This window comes from Mobula hypostoma, chromosome 6 (assembly GCF_963921235.1).
Source record: "Mobula hypostoma chromosome 6, sMobHyp1.1, whole genome shotgun sequence".
In the NCBI taxonomy this organism is placed as follows: Eukaryota; Metazoa; Chordata; class Chondrichthyes; order Myliobatiformes; family Myliobatidae; genus Mobula; species Mobula hypostoma.
In genome coordinates, this window is record NC_086102.1 from 76,333,346 (window position 1) to 76,357,932 (window position 24,587).

The 24,587-nt window shown below is 40.9% G+C and overlaps 1 protein-coding gene and 1 long non-coding RNA gene across 5 annotated transcripts in view; one reads left to right on the forward strand and one right to left on the reverse strand.

The window, feature by feature from the left end:
* LOC134348125 (uncharacterized) overlaps positions 1-13,645 on the reverse strand; it is an 81,584-nt gene extending 67,939 nt beyond the window's left edge. The window contains exon 1 of the long non-coding RNA XR_010018358.1: positions 12,901-13,645. This is a non-coding gene — a long non-coding RNA (uncharacterized LOC134348125). The remainder of the gene's footprint in view (positions 1-12,900) is intronic.
* Position 13,646: 1 nt separating this feature from the next.
* Positions 13,647-24,587, forward strand: part of glra2 (glycine receptor, alpha 2) — a 202,061-nt gene continuing 191,120 nt past the window's right edge. For 2 of the 4 annotated variants that reach the window (XM_063051035.1, XM_063051037.1), the window contains exons 1-2: positions 13,647-13,772; positions 14,773-14,909. In XM_063051035.1, coding sequence (XP_062907105.1) covers positions 13,705-13,772; positions 14,773-14,909 — 205 coding nt within the window. In that variant the 5' untranslated portion in view covers positions 13,647-13,704. Of the gene's footprint in view, positions 13,773-14,252; positions 14,350-14,772; positions 14,910-24,587 lie in introns of those variants that run through there. The other 2 variants (XM_063051038.1, XM_063051039.1) reach the window with 2 other exon arrangements.

Genomic DNA, 24,587 nt, shown 5'->3' on the forward strand with positions numbered 1-24,587 from the left:
CTGAACCAGAGGGGATAACTTCACTCAACTTCACTTCCCCCTTCTCTGAGCTGTTCCCACAACCAATGGACTCACTTTCAAGGACTCTTTATCTTGTGTTCTCAATACTTATTGCTCATTTATTATTATTATTATTAGTTTAATTATTGTTATTTCTATTTTTCTTTCTCTTTGTACTTGCAGTTCGTTGTCTTTCACAAGTCTTCTTCACACTGATCGTCTGTCTTGTTGGTGAGGTCTTCCATTGATTCTATTATGGTTCTTGGATTTGTTGAGCATGCCCACAAGAAAATAAATCTCACATGTACTTTGATAATAAATTAACTTTGAACTTTGAAATTACTGGAAGTTAGAGAAATCACTGTTCATGCCGTCGGGTTGGAGGCTGCTCACATGGAATGTGAGGTATTGTATCTCCAACCCGAGAGTGGTAGTATCACGGCATTAAAGGAGGCCATGGTCATATATATCAGACTGGGAATAGGCAGTAGAATTAAAATGGATGGCCACTGGGAAATTGTGGCAGTTGTGGCTAAAAGAGCAAAGGGTTTTGACAAAGTGTTCCCCCAGTTTACTGTGCATTGGATTTCCAGCATCTCTTGTGTCCATTTATCTTTTCTCTTCCCACCATTGCACTCCTCCATGGACCACCTCAAGCACAGCTGTGAAAGGAGAGAATTTGAGCATGGGGATAGCAACCCCATCTCATAAAAACCCAAAGCTACAGAAACGGCAACAGAAGCTTCAGAGTCCTCATTGCCAAGGGAGGAAGTAGGAGTGATGAGCATCAGTAAAGAGTAAGTTTCCGTCCCACCCTAACCTGTCTACTTGTGTCTTCTGCTCTGTTATAGTAAGGCACAACGTCACTTTGAGGATCACCATAGTTTTCATCTGGCCGTGTTGCAGCCGATGTCCTCCTGAACAATTAGATTAGATTATGAGGACACGCAATCCTCTTTTATTGTCATTTAGTAATGCATGCATTAAGAAATGATACAATGTTCCTCCAGTGTGATATCACAGAAACACAAGACAAACTAAGACTAAAAAACTGACAAAAACCACATAATTATAACATATAGTTACAACAGTGCAAGCAATACCATAATTTGATAGAAGAACAGACCATGGGCACAGTAAAAAAAAGTCTCAAAGTCTCTCGAAAGTCCCAACATCTCACGTAGACTGTAGAAGGAAGAAAACTCTCCCTGCCATGAGCTTCCAGCGCCGGAAACTTGCCGATGCGGCATCCTGGAAGCACCCGACCACAGTCCGACTCAGATTGAACTTCAGATAATTTCAGATAGAGTCATAGAAATGTACAGCACAGAAGTAAGCCCTTCAGCCCATCTAGTCCATGCTAAACTATTTAAACTACCAATTCTTGTAACTTTTCCTTTCTTTTGTTTGCATCACGAATGACCATTTTACATGCCAGTCCTCTCATAATTGTTTTTATCTTTGAGTTGTCTATTTTGGTCAACTCCACTCACCACAGTAGGCCAGGTTATGTATCACCCAAACATTCTACATTAGCCAAACATTTCATAACGAAGCTTCATGGTCTTTCTAACGGCTGTCCTGTTCCTGCCTGTTACAGATGATGTATCTGTTCCACCGATTGCTCTTCCCCTCTGCTACATAAACCAGCCTGCTTTCTCAGTCATGATAAAGGGTTTTCAACCCAAAACATTAGCTGGACTCTGCTTCTAAATTGCTAACTGACTGGAATAGTTCTTCTGGTTTCTTTATTTTTATTTCAGATTTTAACATCGGTAGTTTTATTTGTTTTGCCTCACTGTTCAACAGGTGAAACTGCTTTTTTTTGATGTGAAAATATTTTATTTGTTTTTTTTTTAGCAAGTCCACAGAGAGAGGTGAACACGAGGATCACAGCTACAATTTCAGAGTCACCTGTGTTGAGAGTCTAGTCATCCCACACTCATAAAAACCCTGAACACTGCTCTCACCTTTACATGTCTCTTCCCTTTCCCTGGTTTCTCTTCTTATCTCTGTCTCTGGAGGTAGGCTAAACACAAACACGTCTATTACAAAACTACAGCCTTCCACAGCTATCTGAAAGTTGTGATTAAATCAGCAGTAGTTTCAGCTGGATGTAAATTCTAATTATTAAATGTATAATGTTGCAATATAGGGCTGAGGGTAGACTCTTAAAATACTTTAACTAACTCTCCCTCCATGATTTCCTTGTCCATTCATCTCCCCCCCCCAACTAATCTCCCTCCTGACACTTACCTCTGCAAGCAAAAGAAATACTACACCTCTTCATTCACCTCCATTCAGAACCCCGAACAGTCTTTCTAGATGAGGGTACAGTTCACCTATTGGTGTCATCCGCTGTATCAGGTGCTCCCAATGCTACCTCCTCTACATTAGTGGGTGTTTATGTAGATTGGGGAGCCACTTTGTTGAGTGTCTATGCTCCATCCGCAAAAAGTAGGATTTCCCAGTGCCAACCATTTTAATTGCAAACCCCATTCCCATTCCTTCATGTCAGTCCATGGTATCCTCTGCTACCACGATGAGGACACTCTCAGGTTGGAGGAGCAACAGCTCATATTCCATTTGGGAATATGATGGCATGAACATCGATTTCTCAAACTTCCAGTAATTTTCCCCCTCCACTTCCCTCTTTTTCATTTCCCCACTCTGGCACGTCTTACTTCTTCTCTTCTCCTCACCTGCCTCTCACTTCCCCCGATGCCCTTCTTCCTTCCCTTTCTCCTATGGTTCACTCTCCTCTCCTATCAAATTCCTTCGTCTCCAACCCTTTACCTTTTCCACCCATCTCCTCCCAGCTTGTTACTTCATCACTCCACCTGGTTTCACCTATCACCTTCTAGCTTATATTCCTTCCCATCCTTACTTTCTTATTCTGGCTTCTTCCCCCTTCTTTTCCAGTCCTGATGAAGGATGTCAGCTCGAAATGTCAACTGTTTATTCATTCCCATAGATGCTGCCTGACCTGCTGAGTTCCTCCAGCATTTTGTGTGTGTTGCACTTATAATATCTTGTCCCCTGGTTTGGCTGGAGAAAGTTTTTTTTTATCAACTATGTCTTATGTTATACAAACTCAAACACAACAGACATCTATTTCCCTCCTGTCATGTCATTTTAAGCAAAAAGATGTATTCAACTCATAATACACTTGAGTTTCTGAAAAAGGTAAAGTATTATTTTGCTGTTATATTGATGGGTAACACAAGTACAAAAGCTGTAATCAGCTAAACCTACTTTGGTTTCAGTAACCATGCTGCTCTAGAAAAGAAAACATCTCCAAATCTCATGAAATATGAGGAATATTCACTTTCATAACTTTTCAGCTAAATCCGTGTTTATCCTTTGTTACCAATTATCACAATAACCTCTCTCAGCGTATGTAAACAAAGTGAAAACAAGTCTGGTAATTCCGCAGATGAGAAAATGTATTTTCTCTGTATGAAGCCATTTTATTGTGTGCCATCATCCAACCACTAGAGGGAGGTACACAATAGTCATAGTCATAGTCATACTTAATTAATCCCTGGGGAAATTGGTTAAGAAACTACGGAGCAACTGTAACCGGCTGCATGCACGACTGGCGCATGCGCATGTGAGGGACAAAAGGGCCATAACTACACCTCAGGGTATTACAGGCATGTATATGTTATTTACTTTGTTTTAATTTCCTTATTTTTAATGTGCGTTGAATTATTTATTTTATGTTTTTCAGAAAAAAATAATTATTTATGTCAATTGTAGTTTTTTTAAATATCAGAGATTTTTTAATATAAACCACAGTTCTAACTGACAAAGATAGAGCACCATCCTCAACCATTTCTCCTATCAAAGACATTTTAAGGACTTGGCCCCAGGTGTCTGCTGACTGAGATCTGTTCACTGTGAAACCTTGCTACTGCTCCCCACCCTACTCCAGGATGTAGATAGTCAGAAGAGCTAGGTGGCTGCAAGAGGCCATATCCAGCAGGTGATGGGTCAGGTCCACTAAGCAGTCTCTACCATTAACCGTTGTTTATTGATAGGAGGGTTATGCAGCTTTTTACAGTGCAATCCTGTTTGATGCATCACATGTTGTGATCACTGAATATTCTTTGTTGGCAGTCGGTATTATAGATTTACTTCTGAGCTCATGCTCACAACGTTCGAAGCTGTAGTTCCCAGTGGAGCTCTCTGGATATTGACAGGGTGAGGTACCCTGACTGAGCTTTCATTTCCAATGTTCAGTTGCAGTAATTCAGCTCACTCAGCAGAATCAGGGAATTAAATCTGTTAATTTGGATCTTTGTGCCTTTTCACTGAAGCTGAAGTGTCCTTATCCACAAAGGAATTGGGAAAGCAGAGCAGTTATCTTAAAGGGGCAGGCACATTGGAAACAGATCCAAATGTTTTGAATAGCGCTTAACAAGTGAAATTATTTTCAGGATTAAAGCAAAACATACAGAGATAAAACTGGTTGCAGTGTTCTGACTACTTTTTTCCAGGAAAGTGAAAACGTGAAGCACAATCATACTTGGAAATCACATCCTAAGTATTAAACATCTGCGTTAATTGTCAACATTGTATTTATTTATTGATTGATTGGTTGATTGAGATACAGCGTGGAGTAAGCCCTTCCGGTCCTTCGAGCCATGCCACCCAGCAACCCCCAGTTTAATCCTCGCCCAATCATAGAACAATTTACAATGACCAATTGACCTACCAACCAGCACGTCTTTGGACTGTGGGAGGAAACTAGAGGAAGCCCATGCGGACACAGGGAGAATGTACTGTTACGTACCCCGTAACTGGGTTGCCAAACCAGCAGAAATGGATCACTCAGTTGGAGTCTGGAGTACTAGAACTAAGGAAGTTTTATTAAAGAAACAAGCAACACAGTAATCGAAAGGATAATAAATGCAACAGTTCAGCAATGATAAACACACATGTGCACAGAATTAAGATAACAGCATCAATCAAGCTCTATCGTTGTCTAGGGGTAAATGACCAAATTTCAAAGTGACTCAAAGTTCAGTCCAATTTAGTAGTTCAGTTCGCAGTAATCGTTGCCATGGTGATGGACAACATGGGGGGAGAGAGAGAGAGAGAACGGGAACAACTGATCATTCAGACACGGCTTCACTCACAGACCGGCGATATGGCTCACGAGCAGCTTTTGGGCAGGTCCTTGGTGATGTCACCTGAGGTCACCGACTGTGACCCCTCCTCCAGATGCGGTCGATCCTCTGCAGTGAACCCGGCACCCAGGCAAGGGCTGACACACACCGGGTTCCCGCTGATCGTATCTTTCCACCCTGTGCGTTGTCTGATACTTCCCACCTACTCGTGAGAGGCGCACCGCTTCCAGGGTTTCGTTACCTCGGGTGTCGTGTGTGTGCTGCCTTAGCGAACCGGTCCCTTTTTATCCCCCTGCTGGGGTATCGCCTGTCCATCACTTCAAACAGTTCAGGGTTCAAAGGGGGGAGCCGCTCCAGACAGCTCTCTCTCCCACGTCCCTTCATTACGCATCTCCAGACGCTGCTCCATTGTTCCTTATCTCTCCTTCCCCTGAGGGCAGGTGGCAGACCACTTGCTGATGTCACTGATGCTAACCCCGGCCAGCAAACATCTTAATTTTATGTGTATTCTCGTCACAGTACTAACTCCTCAGAGGCAGTGATGGGAAGAGTTAAAGAGAGAAAGGTAAATGATAAAGGTACATTTAACTTCCCAAAGCATGCAATTAATTTTAATCCTCCCTCCTGCTTGGGATTAGATCTTGTTTTCTTGTATTCATAAAGCTAAGAAGATCAATCAATTTTCTCCCTGTTCTTGTTGCAGTCACACTGGTTGTAATTATTATTCATTTAGATGGTTGAGAGGCCAACAGGAGAGCTAGTTACCGAATTCAACTCCATGCAAATAGGTCCAATTGTGTCATTAGGATCCCCCTATCCTGATACATTTTTAATTTGACAGTCTCAAACCCTACCTGGTAGTCAAACTCATAGATTCCTCATTGAGTGATCAGAAGTGGAAAGAGCGAGCAATTTCAAGTTCCTGGGTGTCAAGGATCTAACCTGGTTCCAGCATATCAATACAGCTATAAAGAAGGCAACACAGCAGTTATATTTTATTTGGAGTTTGAAGAAATTTGGTTTGTCACCTAAAACACTCAAAGATGTCTATAGATGTACCATGGAGAGCATTCTGCCAGGCTGCATCACTGTCTGGTATGGGGGTTTGGGTGGGGAGTGTGATTTGGCTATTGCACAGGACCAAATGAAGCTACAGAAAATTGTAAAATTAGTCAGCTTCATTTTGGGTGCTAGCCTCCATATAATCCAAGACATTTTCAAGGAGCGGTACCTCAGAAAAGCAACAATCATTAATTACAAAGGACCCGCATCACCCCAGCCATGCCCTCTTCTCATTGTTTCCATCAGGAAGGAGGTTCAGAAGCCTGAAGGCACACACTCAGTGATTCAGGAACAGCTTCTGTCCTTCTGCCACACGATTCCTAAGTGGACATTGAACCCATGAACACTACCTCACTTTTTTATATATTATTTGTTTTGCTCTATTTTTAAATCTATATATATGCATATATATACTTACTGTAATTGATTTACTTATTTTTATTTCTTTCTATATTATCATGTATCACATTTTCCTGCTGCTGCTGTTAACAAATTTCATGACACATGATGATGATAATAAACCTGATTCCAATTCTGAACTGCTTAGTAAAGATTCATGGGATTAGATGAAACTGCTGTTGATGGGAAGCACTGCTTAATGTAACCATCAGCATGCAATTCGGTTTGCATAACTTGTACGAGTAATTTCATCTTGCAGATGTCTAATTTGTTGAGGGCTGTATTCGCCTGGCTCAACCGATTAAGCTATCACAGCTTTTCTTGCTTCACTGTTTTGAATGCTGCAGGATGTGCAGAACCCTCTGTCCAGATGAGAAGCAGGTTAGCTTGATAGACAAGCAAAACGAGGTGCTGGAAGAGCTCGTGTAGTTGCACAGCTCAAGGGGCTCCTTTCCTCTGTTTGATTGGAGAGCACAGCATCATGACAGATTTGTTCAGACTATGTGATTCGGACCTTCCAGGGATTTATGTAAAAAATTAGATTCAGACTGCCTTCGGAAGAATATATTAAACAGCCACGTTATATGTATTTATGCAACCTTGTTGGAAAGCCCTATGCCCTTTCTCCACTCCCTTGCTATCTGCTGTTTATAAGCCCAGGTGACCAACCTTTACCACTACAGTCTTTGTTATTATCATGAACTCATTCCAGGCCATAAAGAATATCTCTCTGCTTTTCACGGCTGCACCAAGCAGCTTTACTCAGGTTAATTGCCTGAGCAAGGTTCCAGATTTTGCATGGCCTACAGTGGTTAAAATGAGAGCCCTGTGACTTGCAACATGATACAACAGCACTCACAAAGTTTCAGTTTGTGAAAGGCCTAACCACAACATCCTGGCAATTAGAAAAGCTGTTGCTCTCTGAATGAGAGGAGACATTGTACTGTTTGCAAAAATACATTTCAAAAAGCCATCTCATGGGTAAAGTATTAATTCTTGACTAAACTTGAATCAATTGTGGATGCTTGACAGTTGTATCAGGGCATGAAAGCGATCACCTCTTACAAAGTAAAATCAAGCAACATAGGTGACAACAAGGCTTCACTTCCAAATGAGTTAGATGCCTTCTATTCTTGTCTTGGCCATCATGACATGCAGGAACCATCATAAATTCCCACAAGCCCTGCTCAGCCCGTGACTTTGGTCTGTGAGGCTGACCTGAGAGCATCCTTCAGGAGGGAGAACCCATGCAAAGCATCCTGCCCAGGTGGGGTACCTGGCCAAGTACTAAAGACCTGTGCTGATCAACTGGCTGGAGTGCTCACTGAGATCCCTCACCTCTCACTAGGTAGCATGAGGTACCCACCTGGTTGAAGCAGGCTTCAACTATACCAGTGCCTAAAAAGAATGTGGTAGCCAGCCTCAACGACTATCACCCAGTAGCACCTACAACCACGGTGATGAAGTGGTTTGAGAGGTTGGTGATGAAACATATCAACTTCTGCCTGAGAGGTGACTTGAATTCATTCCAATTTGTGTACAGCAGATGCTACCTTATTGGCTCTTCACTCAACACTGGAACATCTGGAAAGCAAGATGCTCTTCATCGACTACAGTTCGGCATTCAATACTATCATCCCCTCAAAACTAATCGATAAGCTTCAATACCTTGACCTCAATACCTCTTTGTGCAGTTGGATCCTCAATTTCCTCACTTCCAGACTCCAGTCAGTTTGAATTGTGAACAACATCTCTTCAACAATCACCACCAGTATAGGTGTACCACACGGCTGTGTGCTTAGCTCCCTGCTCTACTCACTTTATACTTATGACTGTATGGCTAAGCACAGCTCCAATGCCATTTTTACATTTGCTGATGATACCACTGTAGCCAAATCGAAGGAAGTATGAATCAGCATATAGGAGGGAGATTGAAAATCTGTCTTGAGTGGTGCCCAAGAACTTCTTACTCAATGTCACCATGACCATGAGAAGGAAATCAGAGTCCATGAGCACCAGCGTTGGGAATTCAGAGTTGGAGAGGATCAACAATTCTAAATTCCTTGGAGTTATCATTTCAGACAGAGGACCTGTACTGGACCCAGCACATAAGTGCAATTATGAAGAGAGCATGACAGAACCTCTATTTTATTAGGAGTTTGTGAAAATTTGGCATGACATCTAAAAATTTGAAAACCTTCTATTGATGTGTGGTGGAGAGTGTATTAACTGGCTGCATCACAGCCCTAGTTTAGAATCACCAATGCCTTTGATCCGAAAATCCTACAGAAGTATTGGATATATCCCAGTCTATCATGAGTAAAGCCCTCCCCTCTATTGTGCATATCTACATAGAGTGTTGTTACAGGAAAGCAGCATCCATCATCAGGCACCCCCACCACACAGGCCATGCTCTCTTCTCGATGCTGCCATCCGGAAGAACGTACAGGAGCCTTAGGACATACACCAGGAGGTTCAGGGACAGTTATTAGCTTGCAATCATCAGGCTCTTGAACCAAAGGGGATAACTTCAGTCAGCTTCACTTGCCCCATCACCGAACTTTTTCCACAACTTATGGACTCGCTTTCAAGGGCTCTTCAACTCATTTCTGCTTTCCTTTTGTACATGCACAGTTTGCTGACTTCTGCACACTGATTGTCTACCCAAGTTGGTGTGGTATTTCATTGATTCTATTATGGTTATTGGATTTATTGAGTATTCCCACAAGAAAATGAATCTCTGGGTTATATATGGTGACATATACAGTATGTACTTTTAAAATAAATTTACTTTGAACTTTGGAATTTATATCTCTCCTGTTTATCTCATTCCTTCTCAAGTTTTGTTCAACACAACAATGGAGTTGTTGGCAAATCACAATGAGTTTTGTTAATTTGACTTGCAACAGACACTGATGTGATGTTAAGAAACTGAAGAAAAGTTCTGGGAACTATAGCTCCAAGGCAACTGCTTCTGAAAGCTCTATTTGCCACAAATAACACACACACACACACACACACACACAATGCTGGAGGAACTCGGCAAGTCAGGCAGCATCTGTGGAATTAATGTTTTGATCTTAGCCAGAAATGTTGACTGTTTATTCCCTTCCATAGATTCTGCCTGACTTGCTGAATTCCTCCAGTATTTTGTGTGTGTTGTTCAAGATTTCCAGCATCCACAGCATCTCTTGTGTTTATAAGTTGCTACAAATCATATTTAAAGTTGTTCAGGGCTAAATGCTAAATTATTGTTTCAGAATTAATGATATCTGATTTAAATTCAAATGAAACTATCTTCACTAGGATGACTATCTTGTGAGGTCTATTTCATTGATGTATTTTCCTCTGGTTGTTTATCTCCACAGAAAACTTGAGAAAACCTATACTTTATTGATAGGCAGCTGGCAGGCATGCCCATCTGATGACATTGATTTATTCCTCCACTAGCCTACCATTGAAAGGCAATATGACAATGGCTTCTTGTTGGCCAGCAATAGCATCTGCATTCAAGGCAGATGACATTGGTCCTCTGCCAACCATATCTAAACGCCGTGGATATAAGCATGTTGTATAGCACGGGGATGATCAGTGAGCACACCACTGGGGAAATGAAGCAAAGCTTTATGAATGTAAATGCACCAGGGAGCTTCCAATAATATGCCACTACTTTCGGTGACCTTCTCACCCTGTTTCTACTTTAAAGGTCATTAAAACAACTCAAGCAACTTTAATTTGACAATATAGACTCTGAAGGGATAAAGAGTGATTAGTTTCACGTACAACATAATAATTGCTTTGGACCATTAATCATTTAAATGTAAACACATTTCATCAATGCATGAAAAACCTCATATAACATTTTGAAACTAGAAAGGCTATCAGTCAATGGTGAAGACAGGGCTGTCAGAGAAGAAATTATATCTTTCTGGTTTATCTCTTGTGCTCCAAACAGTTGCTCAATACACCAGTGGAGTGGTTGAGTAATCACGGTGCCTTTCAAAAAAAAAAGTCACTTGTATGGCCTCTTATCCTTGGTATCTACTGCCAAAGATTTCAGCAAAAGCGGTTAGAAATCTGCGTGTGATCATATTGAGCTGCCAAGATGACTGTCCCTGTCATGTTAGCGGCGGTTCCGAGATTCCTACCGGCAATCAGGCACTATGTTGGGCAGTGGGGGAAAGGGAAACGATAAAGGAGAAATCCTAAGAAGGAGAAGCTAAAGCAAGCTGCGTGACAACTCTGCCGCTCGCACGAGGTTAGATATTTACGGATAAGTCTGTGCAGCGGCAGGCTGTCTGTTATTTAAACCCTGCTAAGTTGCAAGTGACACTGACTGGCGTTAGTCTGGACGTCCCTGGATCAGTCCGCCTCTTAAAGTTAAATAGTATAGAGGCATAACTGCGCAAGATAAAACTCCATATACTGTAGAATTCCGTGGCATTGAGACGATTGTCCGGCTTTTAGGGGTAGAATATTTACTTGTGATAGGCGCGCGAGCTTCCCTTTTATTTTAGGTCACCTAATGTTTGCATCCTTGTCCTGGTCAACGTAGTTAAAACGTGTGTGTACGTGAAGACATGTTACTCTAAATTCCATTTTTGGGCAACGCTGGATCTTGATATCCTAAACAATGTCTGAGTCCAATAATATTGCTGTCGGCGAGCTGATGAACTTGGTCAGAATAATAGTTGAGATATTGTACGGAAGCGGATTCAAGTGCAGCGTGCTGAATCATTTCTAACAAAGGGTGGTCAAGGGTAGTGAGGAAACTCGGCTTCTCAAACAGGTCCGAATGTTAGAGTGGAGACTGCGGATGCTAGAATGTGGAGCAGAACTAAACTGCTGGACGAACGGAGGCGGTCAGTCAGCATCTGCGGAGGGAAATGGATAGTCGACGTGGCCTGCCAATTTCCCTCCACAGACGGGGCTGACAGCCTGCGTAACAGTATGATTTTTGCTTCGCATTTTATAATGGCTTTCATGAGCTCAGCTCCAAAGTGCTTCACAATTAACGGGACACTACTAAAATGTCGCCACTTGTAGGAACTCCTGTTGCAGTCGTGATCATCATGGAACCGAATGGCGTGCGGAAACTAGATGGGGATGAGACAGTTGTTCGGTTCGGAACAGGACATGAAAGTTAGTCAACGAATAGAGAGAAAAATCTCAAGGTCAACGCCGAGGTACTTTTCAACGTTCTACACCCCCGGAAGAAGTCAAACCGGACAGGTGGAAGTTTTGATGCAGTGGGTGCCAGAGGAACTTCAGAACTGGTAGAAGCCGCTCGGGGTGACTCGCTGACAATATGCAATCCGGAAGGACAGATACAGTATGTTCTGTAGAACATAACCCGCATTATATAGATCGTTCCAATGGAACAAAAGTCCAACAGGGTAAAATCTTACTCGACCCGTGAGTTCCATTTTGTGATTCTTATTCGATCTCTTATCATCGCCTTGTAGAGTCACAAACTGGATATACTAGAATTTACTGATGTGTAAAATGCATAATTGAAAACGATAAGATTTCAATAATTCAGATCAGTTTCGGTCAATTGGCTTAACTTGTAATTTTAGTAAAGAGAACTTACAACACTTGTACGTTTATTTGAAAGCTTAATGCATTTACTATTAAGTAAAGAAAATTAATTCAATGATCATAACTCTACAAAGTGCCTTAGGTTCCACACGATGTTCCTCCCTTAATCTTGAGCTTCTTCAGTGTGGTCACACGCAGTTTATAAAGCACAATATGAGCTGCTTCAGGCATTTATAGTGAAAAAATGCCAGATAACTAAAAGAAACATTTCTTAAATAGTAATCTATTTTATGGTTTAAGTTTGAAAGCTAGAAACTAGAATAAAGTCATTCTAAATAAAAAAAGAGGTAATTCAATAAAATAACACACGAATAAATACCGGGAATCATCAAACTCTAATTGATCTAACAACGATAAATAGGACTTAGGACGGATTTAGTTAATCGCAAATGGGGTAAAGCAAAAAGCAACCAAACGGACTGAGTGACTATTACTTGCAAGACCATTGAGTGAACATTTTATTTATAAACATCTGCAAACATAAAAAAGTACAAGAGATCATCATCTTATTCCCATATAAACTTAACAGTTCCTTAACAGTCCGCTGTTTATCCGGAACATTTATTCCCGCCCTTCAAGATACTGTGAAAACTTATTGGGCAGCGAGTCCTAAAACAGAAATCCTTAAGAACGACAGTGGAACAACTTTGTATTAACAGGTGAGCGTCAAAACAGTTTTAGAAAAAAAAAATACCAAGCTAACCAGTCAGGAACGAGCTCCGAGTTTCACAAAATGGTTTTGATGCATTTGAATTGGAGGCACATCGCATGCACAGTTATCCACAGTCATTAACAGACAGCAGAAGGCGAATGAGGCAAGGGATTTCGATCTATATCACTTTACTGATTCTTGATCGGCGTGGACGTGTATTTGCCTTCTCCATATAATCACTTCGAGCTCCTTTACAAGCCGGTCACGTCTCTTTAAAGGGGCTTGTGGACATGCGTGCTGTCGGAATTGGAAGCTCCGGGAGCTATCCAAGTGCTGAAATGCAACGGCTGCGTTAAAGCTCTTATTGCTCCAGTGGCTGGCCCGCTCTCCATTTGAGCAGCCCTCCAGCCCCTTACCCCAACCCCCAATATCCCCACCCCTCTGAACCCCTGGTATACCGAATATGGTGCTGTCGCTTCCCGGGAGGTGAGACGAAGCTCAAACGCTTCCCTTAACATGAAGTTTGATTCCTCCAGTTCCCTGACGTCGTGTTTACGGAGGGGCTTTGGGAAAAGATGCCATTCTGACGCTCTTCACTCCCCGCAGCAGCAGCGCGATCTCCAAGTCTCCTACCACACGATGATACTGAGGACTGATGTCCTGCATTGTTCCCTCTCCGCCTGCATCAACCCAATTCCATCTGCCGACAGTTTGGGAGGAAAGCGTTGGATCTGACTTTCCCACACGATCTGCCGATTATTTTTTTAGGAAGGGGTGGGGTGGGGTGGGGAGGGACGTTATTTCCAGAACACTGCTCTCGATACCACACAGACAGAGAGATAAGAGTTTGGCGGAATGAATCGACCAGTTGTGAAAATCCTGACAACGGTGTTTGCGTGCATCTTAGAAACAAGCAACTTCAGGTATGGCTGTCATTTATTGGGGGATACTGCACGGATTGTCTCGTGTTTGCTCCTCTCTGCTTTTCTGCACGTTATAAGCACAGCCAGGTCGGCAATTCGAACAATAGGGAATTGCCTAGCACGTAAGAGAAGAATTTCTATGTGTCTTAATCCTGTGAGCATATACTGGAGTAACAAAGCATCCCCAGCATGCGGCGAAGGGGTCTGTGACTGATGGAAGCCCCAATATTGTTGCGTACAGGCTAGAAGTTGATGTCTTTAACGCGAGGTTACCTCAGTGTAAAACTGCCCCCACACCATCTTCCGCCCCCCTAATTTGATGACCCTTTTCTTTCGTAGAGGGCGAGAACTATCCCCTCTCATTCGCCAGCCTGTGATCTTTAGCGGAAGTTCTGGAAATTCCGTATTATTTTCTGTTCCCGAAGCTGTTTTTAGATAATCGCAAGTATTTGGAAATGTAGCCTCGCGATTTCATTTGCTTTCTCGATGTTTGAGCAGAGAGAACCAGTTGATTGGTCCGAACATGTGTAAATAATAGATGGTCCCCAAAGAATCCATCATAGTGCTCACAATAAATGTAAACCGCCAGTATTAAGTATTCATCTGTGCATATTTAGGGAGGGGAGGTCTGACTGTACAGCTCTGTACTACTTTTTATGCATTCCAATTGCGTCCCAAAAGCTTTGGTAATATGGCTTTCAGCAGCTTGAAACGTGTTTAGATTAAAATCTGTCTGATATATATCTTGCTCTGAAAGTAACTATTGGCATTAATTTTTAAAGTATGAGCTTTGAGGAAAATGTGTGGGTAATTGAAAAGGAAATCAGGTTGGAGACACTTTTTGCTAGACACATTAATCATTTATTTGACACTGGGAGAAACCCAACATATTTTCATTCAAATTGGCTGTCTTTTTCCAGCACAACACGGAGCAATGTCTGTGTATTTTAAGCAGACTGTCAGCGCGTATCGTCCTAATGCCGATTTGTGTGTTCTTTAGGTTAGCTTTCTCCAAGGAACATGATTCCAGGTCTTCAACCAAACCGGCCTCGCAGACCATGTCCCCCTCAGATTTTCTGGACAAGCTGATGGGAAGGACGTCAGGATACGACGCCCGAATCAGACCGAATTTTAAAGGTAAAAGAACGCCCAATGTAAATTCATCAAGAAGTACCCTGCCCATTGTCTGGTCCGTTCTGAAACTTCGCGTTTTGAGTCTACTAAAGAATTAATTGTGTAAGAGGGGATTTAGCGTAGCAGCTTTGTTTAGGCTACCTTTAGAAGACCCCTGTCGCCAACTTTGGACAAAGTGTAGCAACTTCAGGCTGCAGCATCTGTCCAATTCAATTTAGAATACAGTATCCCCAAGATGCAAACGTGACGTTATCATTTGGAAGGGCTTGTCCGTTCTCCAGGCATGTTGGTGCTATTTTTCATATGCTAATGCCTCCTTCAACCTGAATGCCTGGAATGAGCAGACGCGTTGGGGGGGGGGGGGGGGTTGGGGAATACGCGAAGAATGTGCTAGTTCTGTGCCCTGCTTACGATGTTGACATCATGTTCACTAGAATATGCTGTTTTTTGGGTTACGTAAACCGTGGTAAAGCTAAAGAAGAAACTAATTAGTTCTTAGTCTTTTATTCTCAAAACCACAAACAAATACTTGGATTGAGAGAAAGAAATTGCCGTTGAAATATGTTGAACATTTGAGTTACAGACAGCCCGTTTGTAAAGGAGAGATCACGATATATCTATGAATGCTTACAGTTAGTACTCCACCTGATGAATAACGATAGATCTTGGAATATTTATGCATACTTAACAGCATCCAAGAAGCTGCCATATACGTAGAGCAATTTGGTTAATCAGTATGTAGTGTGGATCGTGTATCCACAATGGATTATCGGTGTTCTTCAGATTTTGTTTCCATGTTAATATTCCTTATTCCAATACCTGCCAATACAACGTCACAAAAATGGAGTAATTTGAAGTCCTGTTAATATGGATGTTGCCAACGTGCAGATCGAGGAGGCCAATGCTGTTTAAGTGTGCCCTAGTAGAAATTATCAGATTAATTCATGATTGGGTGCAACAACACATAGTTATGTTACTTGACTGATAACCCAGAGGAAAGACAGCAACTGGGCAATTTAATAACGACTCAGTAAAAGCTAAAATGAAACAAAATGGAGCATCAGCAATAAGTACCATGATACTCAAACTGTAATATAAACCTAAATTATTCACTAATACATTATATTTGGGAGAAATCGGTCATTCTTCTCCAGTCTTGTCTATTGTTTGCTCTTAACTCTTACTCTTATACATTATATATACATTTAGATGAAGGGATTAAAAATAACATTAGTAAATTTGCAGATGACACAAAGTTGGGTGGCAGTGTGAAATGTGAGGAGGATGTGATGAGAATGCAGGGTGATTTGGACAAGTTGGGTGAGTGGGCAGGTGCACGACAGATGCAGTTTAATGTGGATAAATGTGAGGTTATCCACTTTGGTGGCAAGAACAGGAAGGCAGATTACTATCTGAATGGTGTCAAGTTAGGAAAAGGGGAAGTACAATGAGATCTAGGTGTCCTTGTTCATCAGTCACTGAAAGTAAGCATGCAGGTATAGCAGGCAGTGAAGAAAGCTAATGGCATGCTGGCCTTCATAACAAGGGGAATTGAATATAGGAGCAAAGAGGTCCTTCTGCAGTTGTACAAGGCCCTCGTGAGACCACACCTGGAATATCGTGTACAGTTTTGGTCTCCAAATTTGAGGAAGGACATTCTAGCTGTTGAGGGAGTGCAGCGTAGGTTCACGAGGTTAATTCCCGGGATGGCGGGACTGTCATATGTTGAAAGATTGGAGCAACTGGGGTTGTATACACTGGAATTTAGAAGGATGAGAGGGAATCTGATTGAAACATATAAGATTATTAAGGGATTGGACATGCTAGAGGCAGAAAACATGCTCCCGATGTTGGGGGAGTCCAGAATCAGAGGCCACAGTTTAAGAATAAGGGGTAGACAATTTAGAACGGAGTTGAGGAAAAACTTTTTCACACAGAGGGTTGTGGTTCTGTGGAATACTCTGCCTCAGAAGGCAGTGGAGGCCAATTCTCTGGATTCTTTCAAAAAAGAGATAGATAGAGCTCTTAAAGATAGCGGAGTGAAGGGATATGGGGAGCAGGCAGGGAAAGGGTACTGATTATGGATGACCAGCCATGAGGGAGTACAGGCCACCTAACAGTAGTAGTGAGGTCGGAGATGGTATTAAACAGGAAATTAGAAATGTGTGCAATAAAGGAACAGCAGTTATAATGGGTGACTTCAATCTACATGTAGACTGGGTGAACCAAATTGGTAAAGGTGCTGAGGAAGAGGATTTCTTGGAATGTATGCGGGATGGTTTTTTGAACCAACATGTCGAGGAACCGACTAGAGAGCAGGCTATTCTGGACTGGGTTTTGAGCAATGAGGAAGGGTTAATTAGCGATCTTGTCGTGAGAGGCCCCTTGGGTAAGAGTGACCATAATATGGTGGAATTCTTCATTAACATGGAGAGTGACGTAGTTAATTCAGAAACAAAGGTTCTGAACTTAAAGAGGGGTAACTTTGAAGGTATGAGACATGAATTAGCTAAGATAGACTGGCAAATGACACTTCAAGGATTGACGGTGGATATGCAATGGCAGGCATTTAAAGGTTGCATGGATGAACTACAACAATTGTTCATCCCAGTTTGGCAAAAGAATAAATCAAGGAAGGTAGTGCACCCGTGGCTGACAAGAGAAATTAGGGATAGTATCAATTCCAAAGAAGTAGCATACAAATTAGCCAGAGAAAGTGGCTCACCTGAGGACTGGGAGAAATTCAGAGTTCAGCAGAGGAGGACAAAGGGCTTAATTAGGAAGGGGAAAAAAGATTATGAGAGAAAACTGGCAGAGGACATAAAAACGGACTGTAAAAGCTTTTATAGATATGTAAAAAGGAAAAGACTGATAAAGACAAATGTAGGTCCCCTGCAAACAGAAACAGGTGAATTGATTATGGGGAGCAAGGACATGGCAGACCAATTGAATAATTACTTTGGTTCTGTCTTCACTAAGGAGGACATAAATAATCTTCCAGAAATAGTAAGGGACAGAGGGTCCAGTGAGATGGAGGAACTGAGCGAAATACATGTTAGTAGGGAAGTGGTGTTAGGTAAATTGAAGGGATTGAAGGCAGATAAATCCCCAGGGCCAGATGGTCTGCATCCCAGAGTGCTTAAGGAAGTGGCCCAAGAAATAGTGGATGCATTAGTGATAATTTTTCAAAACTCGTTAGATTCTGGACTAGTTCCTGAGGATTGGAGGGTGGCTAATGTAACCCCACTTTTTAAAAAAGGAGGGAGAGAGAAACCGGGGAATTATAGGCCGGTTAGCCTAACGTCGGTGGTGGGGAAACTGCTGGAGTCAGTTATCAAGGATGTGATAACAGCACATTTGGAAAGCGGTGAAATGATCGGACAAAGTCAGCATGGATTTGTGAAAGGAAAATCATGTCTGACGAATCTCATAGAATTTTTTGAGGATGTAACTAGTAGAGTGGATAGGGGAGAACCAGTGGATGTGGTATATTTGGATTTTCAAAAGGCTTTTGACAAGGTCCCACACAGGAGATTAGTGTGCAAACTTAAAGCACATGGTATTGGGGGTAAGGTATTGGTGTGGGTGGAGAATTGGTTAGCAGACAGGAAGCAAAGAGTGGGAATAAATGGGACCTTTTCAGAATGGCAGGCGGTGACTAGTGGGGTACCGCAAGGCTCAGTGCTGGGACCCCAGTTGTTCACAATATATATTAATGACTTGGATGAGGGAATTAAATGCAGCATCTCCAAGTTTGCGGATGACACGAAGCTGGGTGGCAGTGTTAGCAGTGAGGAGGATGCTAAGAGGATGCAGGGTGACTTGGATAGGTTGGGTGAGTGGGCAAACTCATGGCAGATGCAATTTAATGTGGATAAATGTGAAGTTATCCACTTTGGTGGCAAAAATAGGAAAACAGATTATTATCTGAATGGTGGCCGATTAGGAAAAGGGGAGGTGCAACGAGACCTGGGTGTCATTATACACCAGTCATTGAAAGTGGGCATGCAGGTACAGCAGGCGGTGAAAAAGGCGAACGGTATGCTGGCATTTATAGCGAGAGGATTCGAGTACAGGAGCAGGGAGGTACTACTGCAGTTGTACAAGGCCTTGGTGAGACCACACCTGGAGTATTGTGTGCAGTTTTGGTCCCCTAATCTGAGGAAAGACATCCTTGCCATAGAGGGAGTACAAAGAAGGTTCACCAGATTGATTCCTGGGATGGCAGGTCTTTCATATGAAGAAAGACTGGATGAACTGGGCTTGTACTCGTTGGAATTTAGAAGATTGAGGGGGGATCTGATTGAAACGTATAAGATCCTAAAGGGATTGGACAGGCTAGATGCGGGAAGATTGTTCCCGATGTTGGGGAGGTCTAGAACGAGGGGTCACAGTTTGAGGATAGAGGGGAAGCCTTTTAGGACCGAGGTTAGGAAAAACTTCTTCACACAGAGAGTGGTGAATCTGTGGAATTCTCTGCCACAGCAAACTGTTGAGGCCAGTTCATTAGCTATGTTTAAAAGGAAGTTAGATATGGCCCTTGTGGCTACAGGGGTCACGGGGTATGGAGGGAAGGCTGGGTTCTGAGTTGGATGATCAGCCATGATCATAATAAATGGCGGTGCAGGCTCGAAGGGCCGAATGGCCTACTCCTGCACCTATTTTCTATGTTTCTATGTTTCTATGATCATAGTGAATGGTGGTGCTGGCTCGAAGGGCTGAATGGCCTACTCCTGCACCTATTGTCTATTGTCTATTGTCTTAGAATAATCTGTTGTACTAAGCTATCAATAAGAAATAACAATAAAATAGATTAACCAATGTTACATTTGCGATTTAGAAATGCCAAATACACCTTCATCTCAGACAACTCTCTAAAGACCTCTTCATTGTTGGCTGCAGATGTGCTTTATTGTTTTGTTGATCAAGAAAATGAGGATGATTCTGGAAAGCCAGCACTGTTACCTGAATCTAATTACCCATGAGAAGGGGCTAAGATACTATCTTTTGAACCCCTCAGTCCCTGTGATGAATGCACCCTGCAGGATGTTAGGGGGCAGATATGCAGTTTAAACCTAGTGAGGACAAATAGGGCATGATATATATATAGAATATGTGATTCAGGAGGGAACTTGCAAGAGATGAGCCTATGAACCTACTACAGTAGGTGTTAGAGTTGATAGTTGAGAAGCACTATTGCAGGAGTCTTGGTGAGTTGCTGTGGTGCATTGAGCAGCCTCTGTGCATCACTGGCTAAGCGTTGAATGATTAGGTTGGTTGATTGGATGCCAATCAGTCAGGGTGCACTCTTCTGCATTTCCTGGATTCTGGTTTAGCTGCACTGATTCAAGCAAATGAAGAGTACTGTATTGCAACAAGTTTCTGAAATTAATTAACAGCATTTTTTTTACAGAATTAAGTTTGATTTATTTGGTGAAGCAAGCTGAGTTATTGGGGAAATCTCCTCCTCTTTCCATTCCCACTGAATATGTAATGAACAATTTAATAATTGTGTGTTCATATTTAGTAGATGTGCAGAAATGGAAGTTAATGGTTTCATTCACATGACAGTAAAAGACAGCTTATAAGAGTAAAGCATTCTGTAATTTTACTTCATAGCCTTTATCAAGAAGCAGGAAGAAAGAAAACTGTTAATTAAAATGTGTAGGAGGATAGTTGAGGTAACAATTCTTCATCTAATGAAGAGTGGTAGTCTGGTGCTGAAAGAGAGGCTGGAATCCTTGTCTCATGTGTAAAATTTGTGAAATGACACCTGATTTTTTACACTCTACAAGACTAGGAGATAGGATTTGTCTGAAAAGCTTTTTTTTAGTTAGCAGGGTTGCAATAGGCCAAGTGACACATTTTGTGCTATGAATTTCTAAATTGCTCTTAACCTGACGGTGGATGTTTGGTTCCAGTCCCTTAACTTTGAATGATTCGAGGTATAAAGGGAGAGTTTACAAAAAATTCTCTGGAGATGCAATAGTTTGCATCGTCTACCTGTGACCTCATGGATTTCCTCTGCGTGATCTGGTTCCTCTAAAATCTCTGAAATGTGCAGACTGGTAGATTAATTGTGAATTGCCCCAAGTGAGTGGTAGAATATAAGGGGGTGGTATTTAATGGGAATATTGGGAGAATTAAATGGGATTATTGTAAATTCATGATTGATACTCACTGTGAACTAGGTGGACTGAACTAGTCTACATTGTTGCAGATATTTTTGATCATATCTTCACAATTGCTTCTCTAGATATGAAATGGTGATTCAGTGCTTTGTTGCTTTTAACTACTCAATTGCAGTACTTTATCTGGACAAAAACAGGAAAAAATGTTGTAAAAAAAAGTCTCAATTTGCAATAATCTTCGAATGAATGAATTGGCTAAATCGTAGTCCATCTATTCCCATAGATTGAGCAGCCTTTTGATGAAAGGTATTGTTTTCACACACAGATTGTCTTCCTATGACTAAGCTTACTTTTTCTTGAATTTACTGTAAATATTCCATTTACAGCAATCAATACAGATAGATGTCAATAAATCTATCTAGCAAAATGGTAGTGTGTCTCTATGCTCGAGTTTTGAAATATCAGAAGAAGATACTCTTATGTATCAAATAGGTATGGCAATTGCAAAACCTCAATTTTGCCATGTGATATTTTTAAATATTGCAATGGATAACATGCTTTGTAAATTTCCAACAATATAGTATGAAACCATTGGAGGATATTAATTTTGTAACAAAATAATGGTTATAAAAGCCATGGTTGCAAGCACACTGTAAAATGTGAATCCAGTTATCTAAAATTAAAGCACTTAAACACAATTAGTGCACAATTATATGTTTATTATAGACCACCAAGCAGTGAAGCCAAAGAAAGTTATGTGATTGATAGAGCAAAATGTAGAGGCAGAGTGATATTAATGGATAAGCTTAATTTTCCAAAGATGAGTCAAATAAAGGTAATGTAAATTGGAAAGGAGAAAGAATTTTAATTGTGCTAAGGATTGCTTCTGGATTAGTATGGCTTTTGTCTAAAATAGGATGTGTTCAGAATTTACTTATTCAAAATGAAATTGATCAAGAGGTAGGATAATAGAAGAAAGCAAGAAGAGAATATAGATCATAATATAATTAGTTTCAGACTTAAAGTGAAAAAGAAAAGCAGTGGTTATAGGCAGATGTACTTAAGTTGAAGAAAATGAATTTTACTGAGGCTTAAAGAGGAATAGCACAATTAAATGGAAAATGCATGTCAAAATGTACCTTGGACATAGAGGGTATATTTTTACCAAAACTGTACAAACTACGTTTTCAGAAATAAATAAAGCAAAACAAAGGTAAAATTCTTTGAATAAATGAAAAACATGAATTCAAAGAAAAAAGTTAAATCCAAGATGCATCTAACATAATTAGTCAATAATGTCATATTTAGCAAAGGGAAAGTAAAATGCATATTAAGCAGATACAAAGAGGTAGAGCCACTAGGACTTGATGTTTCAATCCCTATAGTAAGTCGGCACTCTCAATGGGCTTGAAGTGGTGACAAGGAGGGAGGGTAGGTACATCATCGGGGTCATCAGGTGGGCACCCTCCTTCTTTGATGTTTTGTTGATAAGCCCATGACGTCTCCAGAGAGCTCAACAGTGTTACCTGGCGTCCCAGATACACCCTCCTCAATTCCATACCCTCCTGTCTTCATCTTGCAGCCCAGTTGTTGTCTTTCCTTTTAATCCAAATCCAATTGCTGCTGCATTCGACAAGGACTTGATTGCTTGTTGGAGGGAGTGACCCCTCACCCCCATCTTCTTCAATAGACTGGTCGTAGAATCTAGCAAGCAATGTAAAATGATAAAGCAAAAGATCAGTTAACATAATGGTAGGATCAATTGTAAAAAAAATAAACTCCCTGCTGAGCAAAGGAGGAGTAAAGACTAAGTAGGTTTTATTTTTGATTTACTCAAACTTGTATGATAGTGTAAATTAGGTGCTCAAGAACAAGAGGTGGAGAAGTAGGATATTATAGATCAGCAGGGCCATTCAGTGGAAAAGTCACTAGCCTTTGATGACTTCTATTCAGGACTGCACGGCCAAAATCAATGAAATAGTCATCTGAAGGGGTGGAGGAGGAAATGACTTTGATGGGAAAATAGGGAGAATTAAATGGGATTAATGTAATAAGATTAAGTATTAAGAGCAAAGGAATGGATGATGTTGCTGATTAAATTAGATGAAGGAGATTGATATGAAGTCTATGAGGTGTATAAACACCATTATGAACCATTAGGCCAAGAGACCTCTTTGTCTGTTTCACTTTCCATATAATGCTATGAAAATTATATCCATTAATCCCACCAGAATATTTTGATGACATAGCAGAATATACAGACAAAGGAATGCAATGTTTATGGATTTAAGTCAATTTTCCTTTCATACTCCTTGTAATTTTTTTAGACCCGTCATAAAAGAAAGTTGTGATAAATTCAAGGCATATTATATTAATGAGAATATTGTTAAATGCATAATTAGTCATTTGAAACCAGTGAGTAATATGTACATATATCTTCTGACTAGAAGGATGTTGAAGTCCTCCAGTAGTCTCTCAGCTCTTACTTTATATGATCTGGACCAGAGAAGAGGATATTAATATTTGAAGACATCAGAGAAATAGGAACATTGTTTGTGTGCAGATGGGTTGTAAGTAACTTCAGGAAATTGATGGTTAGTGAATGAAGCAGAGAAGTTTTTGTTAAAATCTTACACAGAAAGAAAAAGTGATGTAACACATTTTTGGGAGGAAAACTAGGTAAATATTTTCTAAAATATGAAACTCTAAAGCCTTATATATCAGAAGCATGATTTAGATATATAAATTTTAAAGAATGCAATGAAAAGATTATGAAAATTTAGGAAAAAAATAAGGCCATAGAATACAAATGTAAAGAATCATTTGTGAGTTTGAATAAATAATGTTAATCCACAGCTCAAACGGTACAGAAAATCTTCCACTTGTGTTATATAAAGAAACTGTGTATCTATTGCTTATGATTAATCTTCTCCCTATGTATGTGTTAGTCCTCACTTTTTTAAGGAGGTGTTGAAGGTCCATAAGAAACCTAGAGAAGAGGGTACTAAAATGATTTCAGAGGTGAGGAAGGACTACAACATGTAGGACTCCAGTTTAACTCTGGGTGGAAAATGGCAAGCAATTACTGGAGTCAGCAATGTACCTTCCCAGTTCAAATAACTAGAAAAGCATTGTGAAGTGAGGTGTAGGTGTTAATAATCTGACCTCACCAACATGTCTCTGTTCTATTATTCCTAATAAATTGGTAGGAGTAGCTGTTGGCTGGTGATATAGTGGTTGACAGGATTTCACCAAGAGTTGAATGAATAGTACCATCTTCTCAACTGAGTCACAGAGAAAGAATGTCTGCAAGCATCTTGCAGTCTGATGCATGGTAAACGTGGGGTAGTGTAGATCTAAATTTCCCAACTGAGGCCTAAAGGAGGACTATTTTATATAATTTTAAAATATATAAAAGTAACAAAGGTACCTACAAATCTACCTATGTTTGCTAGTCAGGCAATCTCTTTTTTATTGACATTGTTGGGTACTGATACAGCTCCATGTTCATAGATTTATATAGAAGGTGCAACAGAAAAAGAGATTACTT